Below are 20,267 nucleotides of genomic sequence, written 5' to 3'. Positions count from 1 at the left end.
CATATTTATGCTGCAAGTTTACAAGATTAATACATTAGTTCGATTAACTTTACTAAGTGTAACTTGAATAGTTACTACTGCTATTTTTTTCTAATAATTGTTATGAATAGAGATAAATGTTCCACCTCTTCTTTAAAGAAAACTTTTTAATGCGCTACATGGTTTTAAAAATTTTCCACATTAACCAAATTATTTGTGACTACGCATACCTTTTATGAAAAGACTGGAGAAAAGAAAAAACACTTTAAATATAAATTGTAATAACCAAAAGAAAAATAGTGTTGTATTTAGAAAACAAATCCAGCCATTTATTTAAAAAACAAAGTTCAAATCTATGCCACAAACAGAACTGTTAACCAATGTTTTTTTGTTGTTGTAAATATTACTATTAAAAGCAGCTCATTGATTTGATTTTTATTTAATTGTCAGATGATGATGGTTAGAAACTTGGCAACACATAATCTCTTGAGACTGTTTTAATCTCGTCAACATGTGACTGCCTCTCAAGGTGAACAGTACAGCCCTGAAAAGACCCTTTAGAAATGAAACAACACCCTGTGGAATGATCCATAATTAATGGCTTTATTCGTAAGCATCTTAAGTGTTTGGAATAATACATTAATTAGGTTTGCTTTAGAGGACACAAATTTATAAACATCTGTTACAACATTTTTATATGCATGGCCTAGATCCAATTTCAATGACAGCCCCTTCCCAGTGGCCCCAGCAGCCACCCTTCCAACCTGACTCAAGTGCCTCATTGACCTAAAAATTGGTATTCCTTCCTCATTTGTTATTGTTGCCCTTTGGTGCAATTCAGAAAAACTAAAGAGACAATCTAGTTTATATTTTATTTCTGGAAAATAGGCATGTATTAAAAATAATACAAAGTATGTAATTGATGGGGTAAAGATAGAACAAAAAAAAATTGCATTTCAGTCTTGTATGTTTAGGGAGTGAACAGAGCACACTGGTAGAAGAGATAGTCGATACGGCAAAAATATGTCAGAATCTTTTCACCCAAACAATCTATTCCATCAGCATCTATCAATATAAAATCAAAGCTCTTGAGGATTATCATTTATGAGAATTTAAATGAGGCAATTAAACCACTATGTAAAGCGCAAAATGCACTCTCATACTAAGTAAATACAAAATTATTCATAGCATGACTTAAAGCAAACTTTTAATCCTGCTATGATGTTTCATCTGACTGCAACTAATGTTGATGTTTTTGCCTCTAAAACCTGGAGCTGATTACTAGGGGCGCACCGATAAGACTGCCAGCCGATAAATCGGCCCTGATTTCCTTCATTTTGAGAGGTCGGTGATCGGCCGATGCTTGCACAATTTTATCCACTGATATTACTCTACCTCCGCAAAGGTCTAAAAATCAGCCACTGTCCTCTTTTGGTCTGCCGTGAGAGTTTGGCTGACAGACCTGACCACCAAGTCATGTCTGCAGTTAATAGTCACCCCACTGTTGCCAACTCGATGGCTTTCTTGCTATATTTATCAATATTTCAGATAAAAAATAATAATAAATTGATATTGGCCAAAATTAAAATTGCCAGGTCGAGTTCGATAAAGGCAGATCAGATCCAAAACTGCACTCTGTGCACCTCTACTCATTACCTAATCGAAAAGGTTGAATATCACACATTATTACCATCATCATCAATATTATTATTGCATCCTTCAGCATGCTTCTGTTCCACATGGGAACCTCATTTTGCAACATGCTTTCCAGAACTGCAGTACAACAATAAAAACCTCAACTCACATCCAACATCCCACACAGCAGAACTATCTGAAGTCAGCAAAATACATAAAATCAATCAAATTATATCTACTGATGTAAAAAAAAAAAAACTATTCCCTGGGCGATGGATTTTTTATTCCTATTCCCCTTGACTCATGTGTCTCAGTATCTACTGCCTGAGGGAGGAATTTCAAACTCATAAAGCACTGCAGAGGGATTTGGATTCCAATGATGGTTCTGGCTTTTCGCACCTGCTGCTCTTTCACAGGAAATGTGGAATATCTAATGTTTTACTGGCCACTTTTACCAATAACCTTTGCAGAATCCCTAATTCTACAATTCTGTCAATGTTAAAAAAAAAACTGGAAAAAAGTTTTGTAAAAAAAAATAAAAAATTAGAATGAAGAATTAACATAAATCTATTCACCTTAAAAACATCAAAACTCCAAAAAATATACAACTCTTAGTTACTCTTATTAAGAACGGTTTCCAAGTTAGCCTGAAAAGTTGTCTTCACTGCATAATTTCACCACCGGTTCATGCTTGTCGGCGTGCAACAGATTAACAATAAACAGTATCGACTGTCAATTTGAATACATTCCTGATCTCATGGATACTAAGGTTCATGGTGCACAGGACGTACAATGTGAGGCAACTGAACACCCAGTGAATAAGAGATGATACTCAGACATCCCTACAACCTATCAGGTAAGAAATTAAAATCGAATTTATCAAGGTATTATCAAGAATCATTCAACAGCTTCTGTGATTAAATTATTGGCTGAATAGTATTGAAAGTCAATGTGAAACCCACAAACACCAGGCAGGTGAAACCTCCTAAAAATGTGTCAGTAATTATAAGAACATTTTAACAACTACTACTGAGTAGGATTTAAAAATATTGAAGCAAACTGAAATGCAACTAAAAAGAGACTTTTCTAAATTGACACTTCACTTTATTATATTATTATTATTATTGTTATTTTTAAAAGATGCCTCTCTGGTTTCCTTTCCAGCTTTTAGGTTGGATGAAAATAATTGGAAGTCTATCTGTAGTGACATAAGTCCAGCACATCAAATCCACTTGTTGTATAGATTTCTGTCAACTCTTGGATGGTTGAGGTTGTTAAAAAACAAACCAAGCAGGGGCGTCTAGAGGAGTTGTTTGCATGTTTCGTGCTACTTGCTACCTGCTATCTTCTTGTTCCTAACAGTAGCGTCTCCAGGGTCATTGCATAGGTGCTTCTGTTGACTCATTTCTCCCTCAACTAGAGAGTATTTTGTCTTCGATATCTCATGGTCAGATAAGCTCTGCAAAGTTGTCAGAGCTCTGTTTGACACAGCCATAAAGTCCAGCAATGTTTGTTTTACTTGTCAGTGGGAAAGCAAATCTGCTGTTTGAACACACTGGATTGAAAACTGTTGTCTTTTTGCAAGGAAAGTTTTAGACTTATTTTTTTAAGATCACTCAACACTGTCTATGCTTGCAAAGGTTTCAATGAAGTTACATATAACTTATATAAAATATATAACATAAGTTATTCTACAAAACATGAGTTTTCAGATGTTCAGCAGACTAGTAAAATGGGAAGCAGAGAAACTGTATTTTTTTTTTTTTTTTTTTTATATTAGTGACCAGGGGTTTTGCTTGATTTCCATAAGCTCAGTCAGTCAAGTTTCTTCACACTGGAGTTTTATCTTAAGATATTATTTTCCTTATTTTACACCACACCCGTTGCAAAGGGAACAAGCAGCAAAACTTCCTCGCCGAGAAGAGAATTAGTTGACATCAGTGAAAAGGCAAGACAGTAATTTCCTATTTCTGTTATAGTAAGCACATCTGCCAAGAGGCTTACCATCAACATGCTCTCACACCAATAAGAAGCAGAGCAACTGAACATTTAAATTTTTTATCAGGCAACAACTGCAGACTACAAGAAAATGTGAAAGCAGAAAAAACACCAGAAGAAAATAAGCTTGTTCTGCTGAGCAAATGACAAATCTGAAAACCAGTGATCAGCTTATCGGTGTGAATATTAAAAAAAAGTAAATGACAACTTCATAAGGTTGTAACACAACAAAATTCAGATGAATTTTTTAATGAAAGTATTTCTCTTACCTGATCGGCTGATTCAGCTGCAACAACACTGGCAAAAACTGCAGAGAAAAAGAGAGGAATATGCTTTCAAATTATCCTAACATTTCAAGATGGAACTAAACCATAAAATGTGACACCCGAAAGAGTCAGAGTTGGATTGCAGAGTATGATACATCATTCATCCATCATAATTTGCAATTAGTGCCCAAAGAGTGTCTATCTAATTACATTGCTGCTGATGAGGAGACAGAAAATCCTTTGCAGACAAATTTGCAGAGTGATTACGAATCAATATATCAAAAACATTCTCAGGCACCCCCTGACAATTAAAAATGATAATTAATTTAAAGAAGGGAATGGTTCAATTTCTTATTTTGACTCAGCAGAGAAATGATTACACAGTTGCTGACGGTCTCATTTCTAACCTAAACACAGTGGTTTAGTTTTCAAAGAGAAAAGCTGGCTGGTATCATTAATGTCACAAAACCAAAACATGTACTCAAAAAAGTTCAATATGATCTCCCCGCTTTATGCAATTAATGCAATCCATGACTTTTATGAGCCAATTAATAACTCTGTTAGTTAAAAGCCAACCATTTCCTAGCATTGTCGATTTTTTAAACAATCTTCTAAGCTCGAAGCACCTTCAATTCAATTAGTGCGTTAAAAGTAATGCATTTAATTATTTCAGTCAAGAAAGCACAAAAATACAGTCAGTGGCGCAAAAAGTGGGTATGCAGCGCAAGCAACGCATAAGGGCGCAGCACCAGAGGGGGTGTCAAAACCCCGTCTGGAGGGGGCGGCGCGCCGATTATGTTTTTCCATACACTTCAGCGCGCCTTACCTTGCGCATGTGACGAGGTGAATGTGGGAAGTTTTACCCTTCACCTGTCGTCGTCTGGGGGGTGAGGTGGAGGGGGGGTAATAGAGCGAGCATATGTTTTCCACGCGCCGGGGGAAGGTTGACGGCATGTTTTTGCATCCACCTGAATAATGTATAGTTGCGCCACTGAATACAGTATATATACATACATACCATGTCAATTATTCTAACCATTGAGTAATCTGATAAAAAAAAAATCCTGCAGATTTTCATTTAACCACTTAAGCTTAGCCAATGCAACATACAGTATGATAATGTAACGCCTTTTTTAAACAAGTACATATGCAGAAATGCTGAAATTGGTTCAAAATATGTTGTATTTATAAATACAACAAAAAATGCACAAATTTGCAACAATATTATACCTTTAATTGTAATTTTTTTTCCATCATACAAATGTTTGTGGGCTGATTAATTACATTAAAAATGATTATGCATCATGTTCTATTAATTTTAAAGGTCTGAAAAACTCAGAATTATAACAAGAGTGTGGATACTTTCCAATGATTGTGCAAACTGGAGAGGGTGCTGAACATTTTGCTCCTACATCAAAAAACAGACCGTGTTGGAGAAACTTATTGTTATAAATAGGTGATTATGTGACTGGTGCTGATGCCTGTTATGGATGCCATGAATGCAGATTCGTTGTGAGGGAAGAGGGGAGGAATATGAGTCAATTGTTGACACATTTTGCAAAATAAGAGCTCAGTGCACTGAGCTTTACTCATTAATTAGATCTATGTGGGTCATAACTAGTGTCATCTCTGCAATGTAATGCTTGTGGCTTGAGCAGTATAAGTATCAGCAAAGAACTGAATAAGACTATGTATTTTTTGATTAGAAAAGTAAACACTTTTCAACCTTTTCAACCATGTATCGCTGTGGACACATGGTTGCTCATGATTGCTTCATTTTCATCAGTGATCATAGTAACACATAAGCAAAGAGGGGATCAGATCCACATCTAACAGACAAAGAGGCGGACATAAGATTAAACAAAATAATTTTTGTTGTTGTTTGGTTTCTCCAAAAGTCATCAAAATAGTCAACTACCAACAAAGATAAATGACTGTGAAGTGGTTAAATACATCAGCACGAAATTATGTGAAATGTGAAATAGAAACAGTTTTAGGTAAAATGGTGAGGTCTGCATATGAAATGGGAATATGAATCCATCCAAAGCCTGAAATCACAAGCTGCATGCTGATGAAGAGACTCCAAATTCCTGATGAAGAAAAAAATGCTAAGTGTGATCATTGGTAAGGTGACTAGGGTCCTCCTACATGTACCGCCGGGAGTGTTGGCTTCTAAAAGACAAAAGTGTGCCAGGTGTGAAAGAAAGATCATAAGTTGTTCATAAGCTCTAAACTCTACTTTGGGTCAAATAGGTCTTCACTTTTGCTCTGAAAGAAAATGGAGTGCGCTAAATCCAAATCTTGTCATCTTGATATCACAATATTCCCGTTTTCCCATATCATTAAAAATGCAGCATTTGCTGCAAATCCAGGCTTCCTACAGGAATACAACCACATTCAAAATAATATATTCTGTGACAATGGTTCCGAATTTCCATCATTTCATGGCTTACCCCAGTGAGCGAGAGGGGGGAGTAACTCCATACATAATGCTGAGCACTAGGGAGCGCCTCCATTTCATCGCCTCCTCATGCTGCATAATCAGAGCGGTTGTTTCCAACCAGCAAACCACGCCGAGGGGCTTGATGGTTGGATCTTTCTGGCATTCAGAAATTTTGGAAGTTATGTTAAAGGATTGAAGCTATCACTGGTTTTGCTGAATACTTTTCAACAAAAAGCTTAATTCGTATTACTGGTATTGTAAAAGCAGATGTCCAGGTATTTAACAATGGGAAATTATAAAGATCTTGCAAAAAGAAACAATCCATACTGATAAAAATTATAATGCTAGGTTTTATTTAAAGGGAACATTAAATGCACAATCCTCTTTTTTTTATAACTTAAATACATTTAGTTGTGTACTTGGAGTCTCTAGTAGTGCATAAAAGTTTAGTCTCTCCCGGTGCTGAGTAGATATTTTTATTCTGTTTGTGACATGTTTTTCAATCTTTCCAGTTTTTTTCTATTCCCCATTTCCATTTTTGAACAATTTCATCATGGTATTTGCTGCTGAATTGTTAAACAATGTTATGGATGTCCAGCAGACTAATTTCCCATATCTGATATTTTTATTTCTCGCAACAGTTTTGTAGTCCAACTTCAAGTATTCTGAAGCTAGAAGTCAAAACGTTTGGTTGTTGGCTGTAGTAACCCATATAATTCATTACACCGTCCCCCAGTATCAGAACGTGGGGAAGAAAATGCTATAATTCTTGGAACTTTACCCACACGTTGGAAAGTTCTCTTTGTTTGCGCAAAGGCCTTCAAGGATGAGTTCATCAGCAACCTTCATCAATATCAGAAAGGATTTGCCAAAAGACTTTGTCTGATTAAGAGGTTAGTTCCTTCTGTCTATGAAAATGACAGACACAGCAAAGCAGTAAGCTGCAACTGATATTAAAATGATATCAAACCTTACTTTAGATATTCATTTATTGTGTTTATATGATGGCCCAGCCATTGTTTTGATAGCAGTAGCTTCATGCCTTTTGCTTGTGTTAGCACTCTGTGCTCGCTTTCAGCTTCTTGAGGACATAAACATGTTTTGAAAAGCATTATTACATAAAAACTCTGACATTGTTTTGGCTGTTTGCGTCTTGGGGAGCACATGATCTGTTAGCTAACTCACAAACTATGTTGAGGCCATGTTTAGAAGACATGTTTATTCATAATGTATTTTCATTTTCTGGCTCAAACATGTAAGGCTGAGTGGACAAGTCTTGCATTGTTTGGGAATAGAAACTATGGTTTTAGCAAACCACCACATTCCTTAGCCATCATGTACATGGAGTCATGCCAGCGCCCTTTGTGAATGCACATAGTATGAAAAGCCAGTGCTGACTGTAGTGAATCACAAATAATGTCTGTCAGATATCCAATTTGAAGCTAACTTCACTGCAAGGGTAATACCGGAAATTTGGAGTGAAGCAGGATTATCCAATCAAAACAGTTTTAGGGTGGAGCCATATGTCCGACTTGGCCTACTACCAGACCCTCCTCCATTCTGTCACAAACAAACCAATCTGTAATCTGATTGGACTGTTAAATTTGTGACTGACATAAAATCGGCCAATCAGATTAAAGAAAAAAAAATCCAGGTCGAAATTATTTCCTCCAGGTTAAAACTCACACACAAGCAAGAGAACTTCAGCACAGAGTTTTACATGTTTTGCTTTGTACCTGCAAAAAAGATTGTTAAGGTAAAATAGGTACTTTAATTAATTGTTATGAATACAAATCTTGTTTTACACACAAACAAATGATCATCTATGGATGTTCAAGCATAAAATTCTCAGACATTTTGGTTTACAATGTGACAAAATAGGGCTGCACAGTGGTGCAGTTGGTAGAGCTGTTGCCTTGCAGCAAGAAGGTTCTGGGTTCGATTCCCGGCCCCGGTCTTTCTGCATGGAGTTTGCATGTTCTCCCTGTGCATGCGTGGGTTTTCTCCGGGTACTCCGGTTTCCTCCCACAGTCCAAAAACATGACTGTCAGGTTAATTGGTCTGTCTAAAATTGTCCCTAGGTGTGAGTGTGTGTGTGCATGGTTGTTTGTCCTGTGTGTCTCTGTGTTGCCCTGCGACAGACTTGCGACCTGTTCAGGTTGACCCCGCCTCTCGCCCGGAACGCTAGCTGGAGATAGGCACCAGCAACTCTCCTGAACCCACTGAGGGGACAAGGGTGTAAAGAAAATGGATGGATGTGACAAAATATATATATATTTACAACTACATATTCTTGTTTACAAGTCCAAATGTATAGACCATGGACTTTTTACATGCACACATTTCCATCTATCCATGGTGAAATCAGATATGTTTGCCATTCTGTGCTACCAGGATACAAACTGAAATTTGCCACACCACAATTTAATAAGTACAGTACATAATATTTATGACAGGAATTTGTTCCCACAGTGAAGTTACAATAACGAGGAGTTCAGACCAAGGCATTGCAGTTCTGCTTCATACAGACCACCTCTGAATGAATTAATGTGAAAAGAAAGTATTTAAAAAGATACGTCAACTTTAAAGCCATTTTTTTTTCTATTGAACTTTTTAAAAATAAAGTTTTAGTTTGCTTGTTTAAAATGTGTCAAGTTTCTCATTCAGAGTTCTATTTCTGTCAGAATTTAATGAGTACAGAAGAAAAGGAGAAATCACGTTAATCCTTTGAAGTCACTCAATCCGATTAACAAAGGCAGTTATGTAGGTGTGCAATATGCAAATGAGTAGGACTGCAGCAGCATTAAAAATCCTATGATCACTTTGTCTATGTGGGGGTACACAAAGCTAAATGAGACACCCAGAGGCTGCCAAACAGGCTGGGAAGAGAAAACTAAAATTGCAGCTGCAACTGTTCTGAAAAAATAAATAAATAAAATCATCTGGTGAAAACAATAACATCTCTAAAATAATTTTAGCTATGTACAGTTTGCCGCAGAAGTGCCACATCCGCAAATCACTTCTGTGACCAATAAACAAATAGCTGAGGGCCATTAAACCTCGATTCAGCTCATTCTCATCTCCTCCAGAATCACGGGGAGCACCTGCCGCCCTCAAGTTTACAGAAATGAACCCGCGCAGTGGCACAATACAGCACAATTTAGAGGCAGGAAAAAAAAAATTAAAAATTGTGGTGTACCAAACAAAATATTAAAGGTTTAATTTCTCAGTCGGTTAGGTTCCAGTTTACTTCAGCCTGCTGTTTCCTTATAAAATAAAGTTGGATGAGGCCTGTGCTGATTTCTAGCATAAAAATTTACAAAGGTTTTAAAGTTAGGGTTTTAAATTCAATCAAATGGGACACAGAGTAGGACAATGATGTCCATGGACCACCTGTTGTTCACATTTCCAGTCAGCTAATGTAGAGAAAGCTTTGACACTTTGCTTGCAGCAAAAACAAATGTATGCACATTTTTAGCAATATTTAGTAACAAATGTCATTGAAACTTTAGAATGTCATAATTAATGTCACAAGATTATTGCCCTAAATCCTAAATAAAGATGATTATTTTGTTATTATTGTGATGGTAAAACCATGGTATTTTTCCCCAAGTCTAACATATTGTGAGAATCTCAAACTGTCACATGTATTTTAAAAAAATATTATATGGAAAAACAGTAGCATAACATATTAATCATAAAATAGGTCAGATGTCTTAATTTGAAGCATATGCATTTCCATAGAGTAAAATGTTTCCATTGTGATGCATGAGATTAATATTATTTTGTCAGTTATGCAACATTTGAGTTGTGTGTTGCTTCTGAAGTTTTAACCATGTCCCAAAATGTTGCAGCTACCTGGCCTGGCTGATGGTACAGTGTGTTTTTATAGTGTCGACAGCGTAGTGACGTCACAATCTAATATTAATCTACTAAGACATTCAATGCCCGTCTGCCAGACATGCTAAGGTAATAATGTGACCCGGGTGTTGAGCTGATCAAACCTCAGATACACAATTCTATGACGAACACAAATTCTTAAAAACATGATTTGAATTTTATGAAACCTGTAAACCTGACTCTTGTTTGGCAGGGTAAAAATGCCAGTAATTTCTCCGCAGACACACTTTGAGCTGACAAACAGAAAAATCTATTATAAAGCACTTTATCAAGAGGTTGGCACAGATGGCACACAGTTTGAGTCTCACAGACAGTAGTTATAATGCTATTGATTTCCACCTTCTTAAACTGTTCAAAACTGTTATGTATGCAAAACACACAAGCCTCATCTGGAGATGTGCCATGTTCAACTTTAAAGCTCAAGCTTCTCCATCAGCCATAGGAACCACACTTATCTCTGTGGAGTCTAAGTAACATGGCTTCTAATGAAAAAAGGGGGAATATTAAATACAAAGTTAGATCAAAATGACTAAGTCGGGTCACCACTTGATTATCAAGGAAATAAAAGCCAAATAGTTCAGTCTCAGTTATTGTTTATATCTGCCTGATAACCCTTAGGATTAAAAATAATGGCTGAAGTCATGAGTCCATCTCTGATATATGAACAGCAGGCATGGATTTAAATGCAGACAACTTCTCTACAAAATACAGGACGTAACAAGAGAGAATTCAACTCTTCAGTCAAAGTCACTAAACTAGTAACACTCAACTGAAACAAGTAAAAAAATATTAAATTATTAAATAAAACTACTAAAAGTAAAAACAGTAAAATATAAAAATTGATTTTAAAAAATAGAACAAAGAAATATGCAACAATGTCACAATTCAGTATGAATGCACATTTTTAAAGACCACGGTTTGTTTTAAAAATAACACCAGTTAAGCCGGTGTTGGGAGCCAGGGGGAAAGCTATAGGCCAACAGCTTGCAGTGTTGTTGGTTAGCACACGTTAGCTTAAAACGCTGATGCTCCAAAGCATCAGCAATTGGCCAGGCGTTTGCTTCCTATTGGAGGCAGGTGGTGAAAACAACTGCACCGAGAATCGCCTTGTCATCTCAGATCCTAGAAACACACAGAATGGTTATCAGTGTCTATGCGTGGCTAGAACACGTCCGCTTGGGAATAGGGGCGTTTTCTTAGCTATGGTGTTCAGTAAAGCTGCAAATCTCACCTGTTCTCCCTTTGGGAAGGAGCAGCCAGCGTTGTTTGCCGACAGCAATCTTTGGGAAGCTGTAATTACAAGGTCCCTTCTGCAGAATTATGAATAAACCAGGATCAAGGTTTGTTCCTCCAGCCAGATAGTATAGATCAGTGTTTCTCAACCTTTTTCGGGCCAGCATATCGATGGTGAAAAGGCAGACTGACATAAACCTTTTAAAACAACGGAAACAATTTCGATATTCTAATTATTGAAATTAAAAATGCTGTGGTACCGTTGTTCCATCAAACCCGTTTCATACCGGACCACTTACAGCACCGTGTTAACGCTATAAAATGAACGCTCTCTATCGTGGCATCACCCATGGAGGGATTTCTTTATTTAAATGGGTTAATTTTTCAGAGGAATACAATGTGAGGGCATCGTGATTTTAGTAATTACATGTTTATAAGAGCGGTTTTCTGTTGTCCTTCCATGGAAGCGGGCAGTTTGCTTTCAAACGGAAATAAAACACAAATTGCTGCTTTGACATGATCACAGAACTGCCAAAACATATGTAGCCTACATAAATACCAGACAAAGTGAATCACAGCAGCGTCATCAGCCGGTGTAACGCTGAACTGATGCGGAGCTGCGCCATGAAGCTAACAAACACTGAATAGAAGAAGAGCTGCCATCGATACAGTTGCAGCCAAGCATGTTTTAATGTTTCACAATACAGTTTTACCAAATTGCTCAAAGTCTAAACTGGCATTGTTGTGCATTTAAGGTGTAAAGTTTACCTTCGACCAAACGCCCCCCAAAGGCATCCCAGCGCCCCCCTTTTGTAAAAATGTCCACCAGCGCCCTCTGCAGTCCTCTGAACGCCCCCTGGGGGGCGGTACCGCCCACGTTGAGAACCGCTAGTATAGGTAGTGGATACATAGAACAGGAAACTATAGATAATTTTGGATCCAGAGTTCCTGGAGTTGAAGGAGCAGGCCTTCTCGCCGGAAGGCAGGGTTGGTTTGAATACTTTGCCTTCGGAGGAAGAGGTATCCTCTCTTGATGCAGCTATGCTGCAGAAGTGGGCATCTTTGTCCTAGTTATGGAGTATTAAAGGTTCACATGACATCACAGAGCTTCCTTCCTGCAACTCCTCCTCTTCCTCTTGAAGCTGAAAGTAGGTTAATGCAGTGCATTGTTGAATCAATAGTTATCCCAGCCTTCTGCATTCGGTCCTTCATGGCCCGTGGTCCAACAGGGTGCTGCTTCTCACTTTGAAGCATCAACATGAAATCTTTTTTAAAAAAATGCTTGACAAGGCCACAGTTTTAAAAAAAAAGTAATGAGCCAATCAGAGATCTGTGACAAATTTCACAGTTTTAGTCGAGCTTTGGCCTGTCAATGCTGATTTTAGCATATTTCTATTCTCTTTAAGGACATCCGTCTATTATCTGAACACACTTATGTTTGCAGGGTCGCGAGAGGGGTCGGTGTCCATCTCCAGCAGTCGTACGACAAAAGGCAGGGTCTTTAAGAACATTTATAAAATGAAATTCAAAGTAATTTTTTCTATCCTTCCTGCTGTCAGTGGTCATTAATAATTTACATTAGGAACAAAGGGAACGTTTCACTATGTGTGAAAGAGCAGTAAAGTTTTTTACTAGATAAAATGATTTTAATCTGTATCTTATCACGGCTCACTAAGCATCTCTCGTGCATTTTCTAACGAAAACAGACACTAACCCTAACTGAGATTTCCAATATAACATTGGACATTTCAAAATATAGCATGTTCTGCAGCATAAGGAAATTAAAAGCTTACATTACTGCAACTTCACTGCTGCTTCATTTTTAAACCGCTTTCTGGTACTGCACATAACTAACTTTCAGTCTTTTTCCCACAGAAGAAACTTCCACACTGTTTCTCCATTCACAGATGATGCAATCACTGATCACATGAAGATCAGATTCATGAGTTTCTTACAGATCAGTCAGACATCTGTGTAGTTCAAGCTGATGCCTTGGTGTCTTTCCAAGATAAATAACTGAGATCTACACTGCATAAATGCATGCTTTCTGTACAACACGAAAAGCATATTTTTTAACTAAAGTATGATCCTAAGCCTTTTGAGAATTGCACTGAAAGGAAAATGTCAAAAGCAATGCCTTATGTACAAAAAAGCAGAGTATGTAAGATATTTGATCTTAAACATGTATGTACAAATTATCTCATTTTCCAAAAATACAACTGATTGTGAGCAATTATGCATTCAGCTAAAATCTGTCTATAGATACAACTGCTTGGAAAAACAATTTCTATAGAAAGAATAGACCTTAATTTCACTTCTGAAGTCTCCTCCTGGATAAAATCTACTCTCTGCTATTTGAACATCACAATATAAACATGCACTCCTCTGACTATGTAAGGCATCAACTTAGAAATAAGCAAATAAACAAAGTACATTTTACATGAAGTTTTCTCTTTTTTAGGTAGACATTCTGAACCTGTGTAGACCTTTCCTCCCTGCAGACATTGTGAGTCACCGTAGGAACAGCACAGGTGTAATAATGAGTCCTGCATTCCACCGAGGAGCAGTCCTGCTGTTGTACAGCCTGATTTGCTTTCATGACTTGCTGGGAAGCTTAATGTGCTTTCACTAATGTAAGGAGCCCACAATGCCTTGCCTGAAAATGATCAGTATACGGTCTTGGGAGAAACTGATGAAACTAAAATGAACTATTACTGGCAGTTCTAGCTAATCTTATTTTAAAACTAGCAGGTCTAATACCTACAGCCACATGTCTTTAATTGGGGGAGCTGTTTCAAATAATTTGCTTTTATAAAGAGATTTTCGTTCAAGATATGACAGGTGAGAAAAAAAAATCTATTACATTTTAGAGAAAAGGTTTTTTTTTAATTAAACTATGGCATGTAAACCCATTTGTTCTTTAGTTAATAACTGCTCACTCAGGGCTGTGCTGCCTGGGGAAGCTCAGGGAAGTAACAACAGCCGGAGAGCAAATTTACTTTGAGCCTTGGTCCTCCAAATTTCATCACCCAGAGTGACTCCATCTGGCCTGCAGAGAGAACTTTACTTGCTTTTCCTCTCAAATTGCAAAAAAGGTCCAGAAATCTTCTCGGCTGAAGTAAAAAAAAATAAAAAAATTTATCATGTCAATGATAAGATTGCATACACTGTTGACTGCACCATTATTTAGTTGTTTTTATTGTGTGCTGTACTGAAGAATAATGTTTTTTTTTTACTATAAAGAATCTCCTTTCTGTGTAGAGCTAACCACAAACTTCTTAATCCCCTTGGTAGATTTACCTTCTGGTTTCTACCTGATAAAACTGAAACAGAGATCTTTAAAAGATTATCAAAATATAGCAGAAGAAATATGAGCTTATTTCCAATTTTTTAACCTCAAAATTAATGCTGGAAATAATTCTATCCTTCTCACTACACACTAGAAAAATATTTTTGACCTTACAGCATTCAGATCCTTTTTCCAATTCCTCAACGATTCTTTGCATGTTTCTGCTGGATTTCTCAATGACAGACTGATTGTCTCTTTGTCAATGTCACTTACAGTCACAACAAAGACTAGTGAAAATGCACTTTACATCACCGCCTGATATTCTTTGCAACCATTTTTTTTCTGTGTCCAATTTAGCTTCAGAATGATCCAAAGCAGGAAACCATTCAGAGACTTGGATCAAAAAGCCGATCCGCTACCTTTCTTCCACAAGACAACTTTGAAGCTTGTTTGAACAGCTGTTGGGCAGAGATTCCTTCTTCTACTGAGCACAGAAAAAAAAAGATCAGGAGACCCAGTCAGGTTCACTGAGAGGTGAAACAATGAGATCCGGATCTTAATGTATGGCGTTCTCACTGTTCTGATAATGCAGTGTTCTGGTCTAAGGAACTGATGGATCAAATGTGGCTTCATTCCGCCTTTAATTTTCTATCCCAAACCAGCACCTTTTGATAACTCTAAATTTGAACATCCATCCATCCATCCATTTTATGTACACCCTTATCCCTATAGGGGTTATGAGGGGTGCTGGTGGCTATCTCCACTCATAATTCAGCATAATATTGGAAATGCTCATTTCCAGTCCTAAAAACTTCAAGTAGTTGTTAGATTTTCTCTTTGTTATTATATGCTTGTGATGTTCTTTGTGTAATGATTTATTATAAGGTTGACCTCAGAGCAACTAATAATAAATATAGTCCTTGATCACATGATTACAAGTAAATCATATTTGTATGTAAAATCTCATCATGCACACTTTGTTCACGTAGAAGATAACAGCTCCCTGACTAGGAGTTTATTTATCAGGTTTTACAATTAACAATCTTGGGATCTTTTGAGACTCGTCAATATTTAATAAGACTGACAAAGTATTGATGTATTGATATGATTTAAAACAGCACCAGTCTGCTACATTAGAGACAAAGGATTTGATGAATAAACTAGGGTAATCTTGTAATTCCATAATTTTCCACTGAATTGAAAAAATACTACCTCAATTACTGAACTTTCAACACATTTTATTCTCATTCATGCAACATTCCCCAAATCAGATTCAGCAGGTCAGACCTCAAAGTAAACCAGCATCAGCCTGAAAAGGCCCAATGGGTAAATGTCAAGTCACTTTATAAATAATTGACATATACTTAGAAATATGTCTTCATTTCTAAGTATGTTTTAATTAAATTAAGTGTTTCAATTATCTTGTACAGCATTATTTGACACCAAACTGCTTCACAGCTTACTGTCTCAGATATCATTTTTAAAATCCAACAACTTGTGACCACAGCGGAGGGTCAGAAGAAAGAGCTCTGAAATCTGTGCTCTGCAGCTCAGCTTTCACCGCCATCTCTTACATCTTACATCTTGTTTTCTGTTGCCGAACTCATCTGTCATATAGCAAAGAGATGAGGGAAGGCTTCAAAGAAAACGGCCGATTTACAACTCAAACAGGGAGGCTGAAGCAGCAACCGTGTTGGAGATGTTTGAAATGGAAATGACATCTGGCAAGAAACCTGCTGCAATTAATATTTCTCATTACCGCTTCTCCACCAACCATCAACAACCATTTAGGATTTTGTAGCATTTACATAAAACAACATATCATTAAAGAAAAAAAACTGCATTTGATACAGGTTGGATCTACACTTTGTTTACTGAATGATTTCCTGCCTGAATAAACAGACATATGCGACCGTTGCAGAGCCACCCCAGCAACCACAATTGAAATGCGCTCCGAGCAAACAGAGGCAGAGTGCTGTGGCCTGAGACTGGGAGGTGCCGTTCCCCATCCAGACTGAGTCACACTCAGCTGCAAACCGCTCCAGTGCACATCAGAAATGACAGTGGGTGGAAACTTCTCGGACAACATCATTGAAAAGCAGCAGACGCAGTACCCTGTTGTCACCAAACAACTCACTCTCCGGAACCTCAGGAGAGCTGCGACGGTCAAGTCCATAAATGTTGCGTTCTGGGCGAGTCGCGACGGACTTGTCAGAGTGTGACGTCCGGCTAAACATCCTTGGTTCAGTGCCAAGCAAGTAAAGAGGGCTTCTGTTTGTACACATGCTCGATTGAGACATAATATCACTGCTGCACACAGTGAACGCAGTGCATTTCATTTTTAACCCCAGCTTCAGTAAATGTTTGAACTGATATGATCTTCATCTAAATGGAAACCTACTGCATCATTAAAGTTTGTAATGAAGAGCCTTCAGTTATTTTTACAGCAGAGCAAAAAGGGGGGTGATCATGATCGAAACAAAATCTCTTGAATTTTAAGATCAACATTTCAGAAAATGAGTTGTGGGCATAAGGTGAGCAAGAAAACAATGAAATTGTTGATTTAATACTTAATTTGATTGCGATAATTTGTTATATGCATGTCTGAAAAGGGTCTACTAATGAGTCTTTTAACCATGACATTGGTTAAATTATAGATAGCACCAGAGTGAGAATGTAGTATTAAATAAAGCTTATCATTAGGGATAAAAAAAAAAAAGTTAAAATAAAAAACTATACCATCGTTAATAGTATGGTTTTATAGATTAGGTACATCAGTGGTGTCCAAGCAGTTTTTCACCTGCTCAATAATAAACAAAACATGCAAAGTTTTAGCAAAGCGAAACAGACTGATTTCTGTGGAAAAGGCATCTTTTTTTTTCCTGTCAACATAAAAAGGCTCTTACACATTTGCTATATTAAAAAAAAAGTACACAATTTCCTATATTGTTTACACTATGTTCTATTTTGTCGGTCTAGAAAAGGTTTCAGTCCATTTTCAGACCTAAGATGAAGATATGGGTCACTCTTTCTTTGAAAAGCGATATAATACTTTAATACGTTAAAGTATTATATCCCATATAATAACTCTTCCCCTGAATCAACATCTGCATCTGCAGATCTTTGTTGTTTTGTTTTTTTTGCTCATAACTACATTTTTACCCACCTCCCTGGCTCACTCTCCTGCTCTTTTCTCGGGCTCTAATGGACCTCCACACTGCGCTCGAGTCACTCTGTACAAACCACTTTCCAATTGCAGCAACATATTTTGCAGTAACCCCTCCAATTTGATTGACTGGGCTCATCACAGACTATATTCTGCACTATATATTGTAACAGTGTATAGAATTTTGAATTGGCAGGAAACATTTGTTTGTGAGTAAAACACCACACTATTGTAAGTTTGATGTTTTACATTTTGATCAGTTCTACAGCTTAGACACTGCATAAAAAAATTAGACTACCATATACATTATTTTGGTAACACAAGTCAAATGTAGAGTCATTTATCTGAAACATTTGCTAATTTGGTTGATTATGATTTACAGCTAATGGGAATAATAACATTACATTAAACTAATAAAAAAGGTTAATACCACAATGTTGACCCTCTCAGTATGTTCATGCATTGCACAGTACATGCACTTAATATTTTGGTTGGCCTTTCTTTTGTATTAATTACTTCAATGCAGTGCTGCATTGACCTGTGGAGTAAAAAAGAAGCTCATGTTGCTTTAATAGAGGCCTCCAGCTCATCCTCGGGTTAAAGATACCCATGGATTCAGTCTGGGGTTTACATCAGGCCAGTTTGCTGACTGATCAGGCAGAGTTTGTATTGGTGCGTTTAAGCAGAAGAAAGCATAGTGCTCTAAAACCTCCTTAACTGCTGCATTGACTTTGCAATGTATAAAAGAGAGTGCACAAACACCAGCAAATCCTCAATGGCTGTGGAAACATCACACTGGCCATTTGAATATCAAACTCTTTGGAATCATCTTCCCGAATCATGGGCACCTCTTTTGACCAGACTTCTTCCTTCCACTTAATCTTCTATTAACATGCAGCTGCTCATGCCAAGCTTCCTTGTGCCAGTGATTGTCTGATGGGCAACTATAAAGTCATTAACATTTAGATCATAATATCTCAATAAAGATTTTACTTTTAGCCTAATGTGATATTTGAGAAACTGCATTCTGGTTTTCTATAGCTGCAAGCCATGATATTTAACATGATCACAGTGTCCAATATAGTTTATTAATTTTACTTATCTCATTGAATTAATAAAAAATCACTTCTTGATAATATTTAATGCAATAAGCGAGCCTCAATGTCTCAATAAAGCAGACAGTCACTTTTGCAACGCATTGGTCAAGTCTGTGCACGCCAATCTAAAATAAGATAAAAACGGGTTCGACTGTATGACCAAATTAAGAGCTCAGATCTCGACTGACAAATTAAAACCCACTTGAAGACCCGGAAGCGGGGAGGGGGGAAACCAGCGGAGGTGCACTGATCCCCGGGCGTGAGTCCTGCCAGCGGAACGTCGATGTGTCAGGAAGAAGCAGAGCGAAAAGAGGGTCACATTCCGAAAAAAAAAAAAAAAAAAAAAAACAAAGTCTGTGATTTAAAGTGCTAGAGCTTTCAACCTCCGCCCTGTGATTAACTCCAGAACAAACTTGGAGCACTCTGAGAGCCGCATGCTTGCCGAGCAGTGCGAATCGCCTGGAAACTCCTCAGGAAGTTGAGGCGGATCATGGCTCCGCACTTCTCAAACAGTTGCACTTAATGCGCTCGGCTCTCGTCCTCCTGCCCTGCTCATGCTCTGCTCGGCTTCTGTCAAAACACAAGCTTCGCCTTTTGAAACTAAACAACACGAACTGTTCACTGTTTGGACCGCCAGCACGCTCCTCGCAGCTGCCTGCTCCGAACCTCCTGACACAAGGATTAGAAAGTAAAGTGAGCACTTACGGAAGGAGAGAAAAATCCCACAGACTGCCACTTTGTGCCCGATGTGTGGGCTGCTCGACAGCATCCTGAAGAGAGTCCTGTGACTGGTGTAGGCGGTGGAGAAAGCTCACAGAGCATGGGCTAAACTGGCGGTGGATTTTTTTTTTCCCAATAAAAAAAAAAAAAAAGACAGGGTTATTCCTTGTCACAGTTTCACGGCAAACGGGGAGTGGGTTTGTGCTCAGCTAGCAGGCATCCCCAAGCTTCTGTCCAAGGCGCAGGGACGCGCTCTGCTGGCGGGATGAATTCAGCTGACAGAAGGTCTAAGCAGATGGAGAAAATCAGGAGAAAAAAAAAACACCCACACGATGCTTTATGCTGCTGACTTCAGGTGCTATCGTGAAATTAAAAGCTGCTTTTATTATTAGAGACACTAATTTACCTCGGGCTTTTGAATTTTGTACACACTGACAGTTTTTTCCGTGCGTGTTTACCTTTTTTAAAAAACAAAAACACAATCAACCGTGTATTAAGTAATGAAACTATGTGGACTCAGAAAAAGCCATACCCCTTAATG

At 37.7% G+C, this 20,267-nt stretch overlaps 1 protein-coding gene across 2 annotated transcripts in view; it reads right to left on the bottom strand.

Annotated features, from left to right (window-relative positions):
- The window catches only part of b3glcta (beta 3-glucosyltransferase a), an 89,380-nt gene extending 69,418 nt beyond the window's left edge, over positions 1 to 19,962 (bottom strand). Inside the window, exons 1-2 of one of the 2 annotated variants that reach the window (XM_008426260.2) lie at positions 19,712 to 19,962; positions 3,882 to 3,919 (exon numbers count right to left, since the gene is read on the bottom strand). In XM_008426260.2, coding sequence (XP_008424482.1) covers positions 3,882 to 3,919; positions 19,712 to 19,775 — 102 coding nt within the window. In that variant the 5' untranslated portion in view covers positions 19,776 to 19,962. Of the gene's footprint in view, positions 1 to 3,881; positions 3,920 to 19,208; positions 19,473 to 19,711 lie in introns of those variants that run through there. The other variant, XM_017308173.1, reaches the window with a different exon arrangement.
- Positions 19,963 to 20,267: the final 305 nt, after the last annotated feature.

Source organism: Poecilia reticulata, linkage group LG13, assembly GCF_000633615.1.
Source record: "Poecilia reticulata strain Guanapo linkage group LG13, Guppy_female_1.0+MT, whole genome shotgun sequence".
NCBI lineage: Eukaryota > Metazoa > Chordata > Actinopteri > Cyprinodontiformes > Poeciliidae > Poecilia > Poecilia reticulata.
Note: the sequence above shows the minus strand (reverse complement) of the source record. Positions and strands in the feature narration are given on the sequence as shown.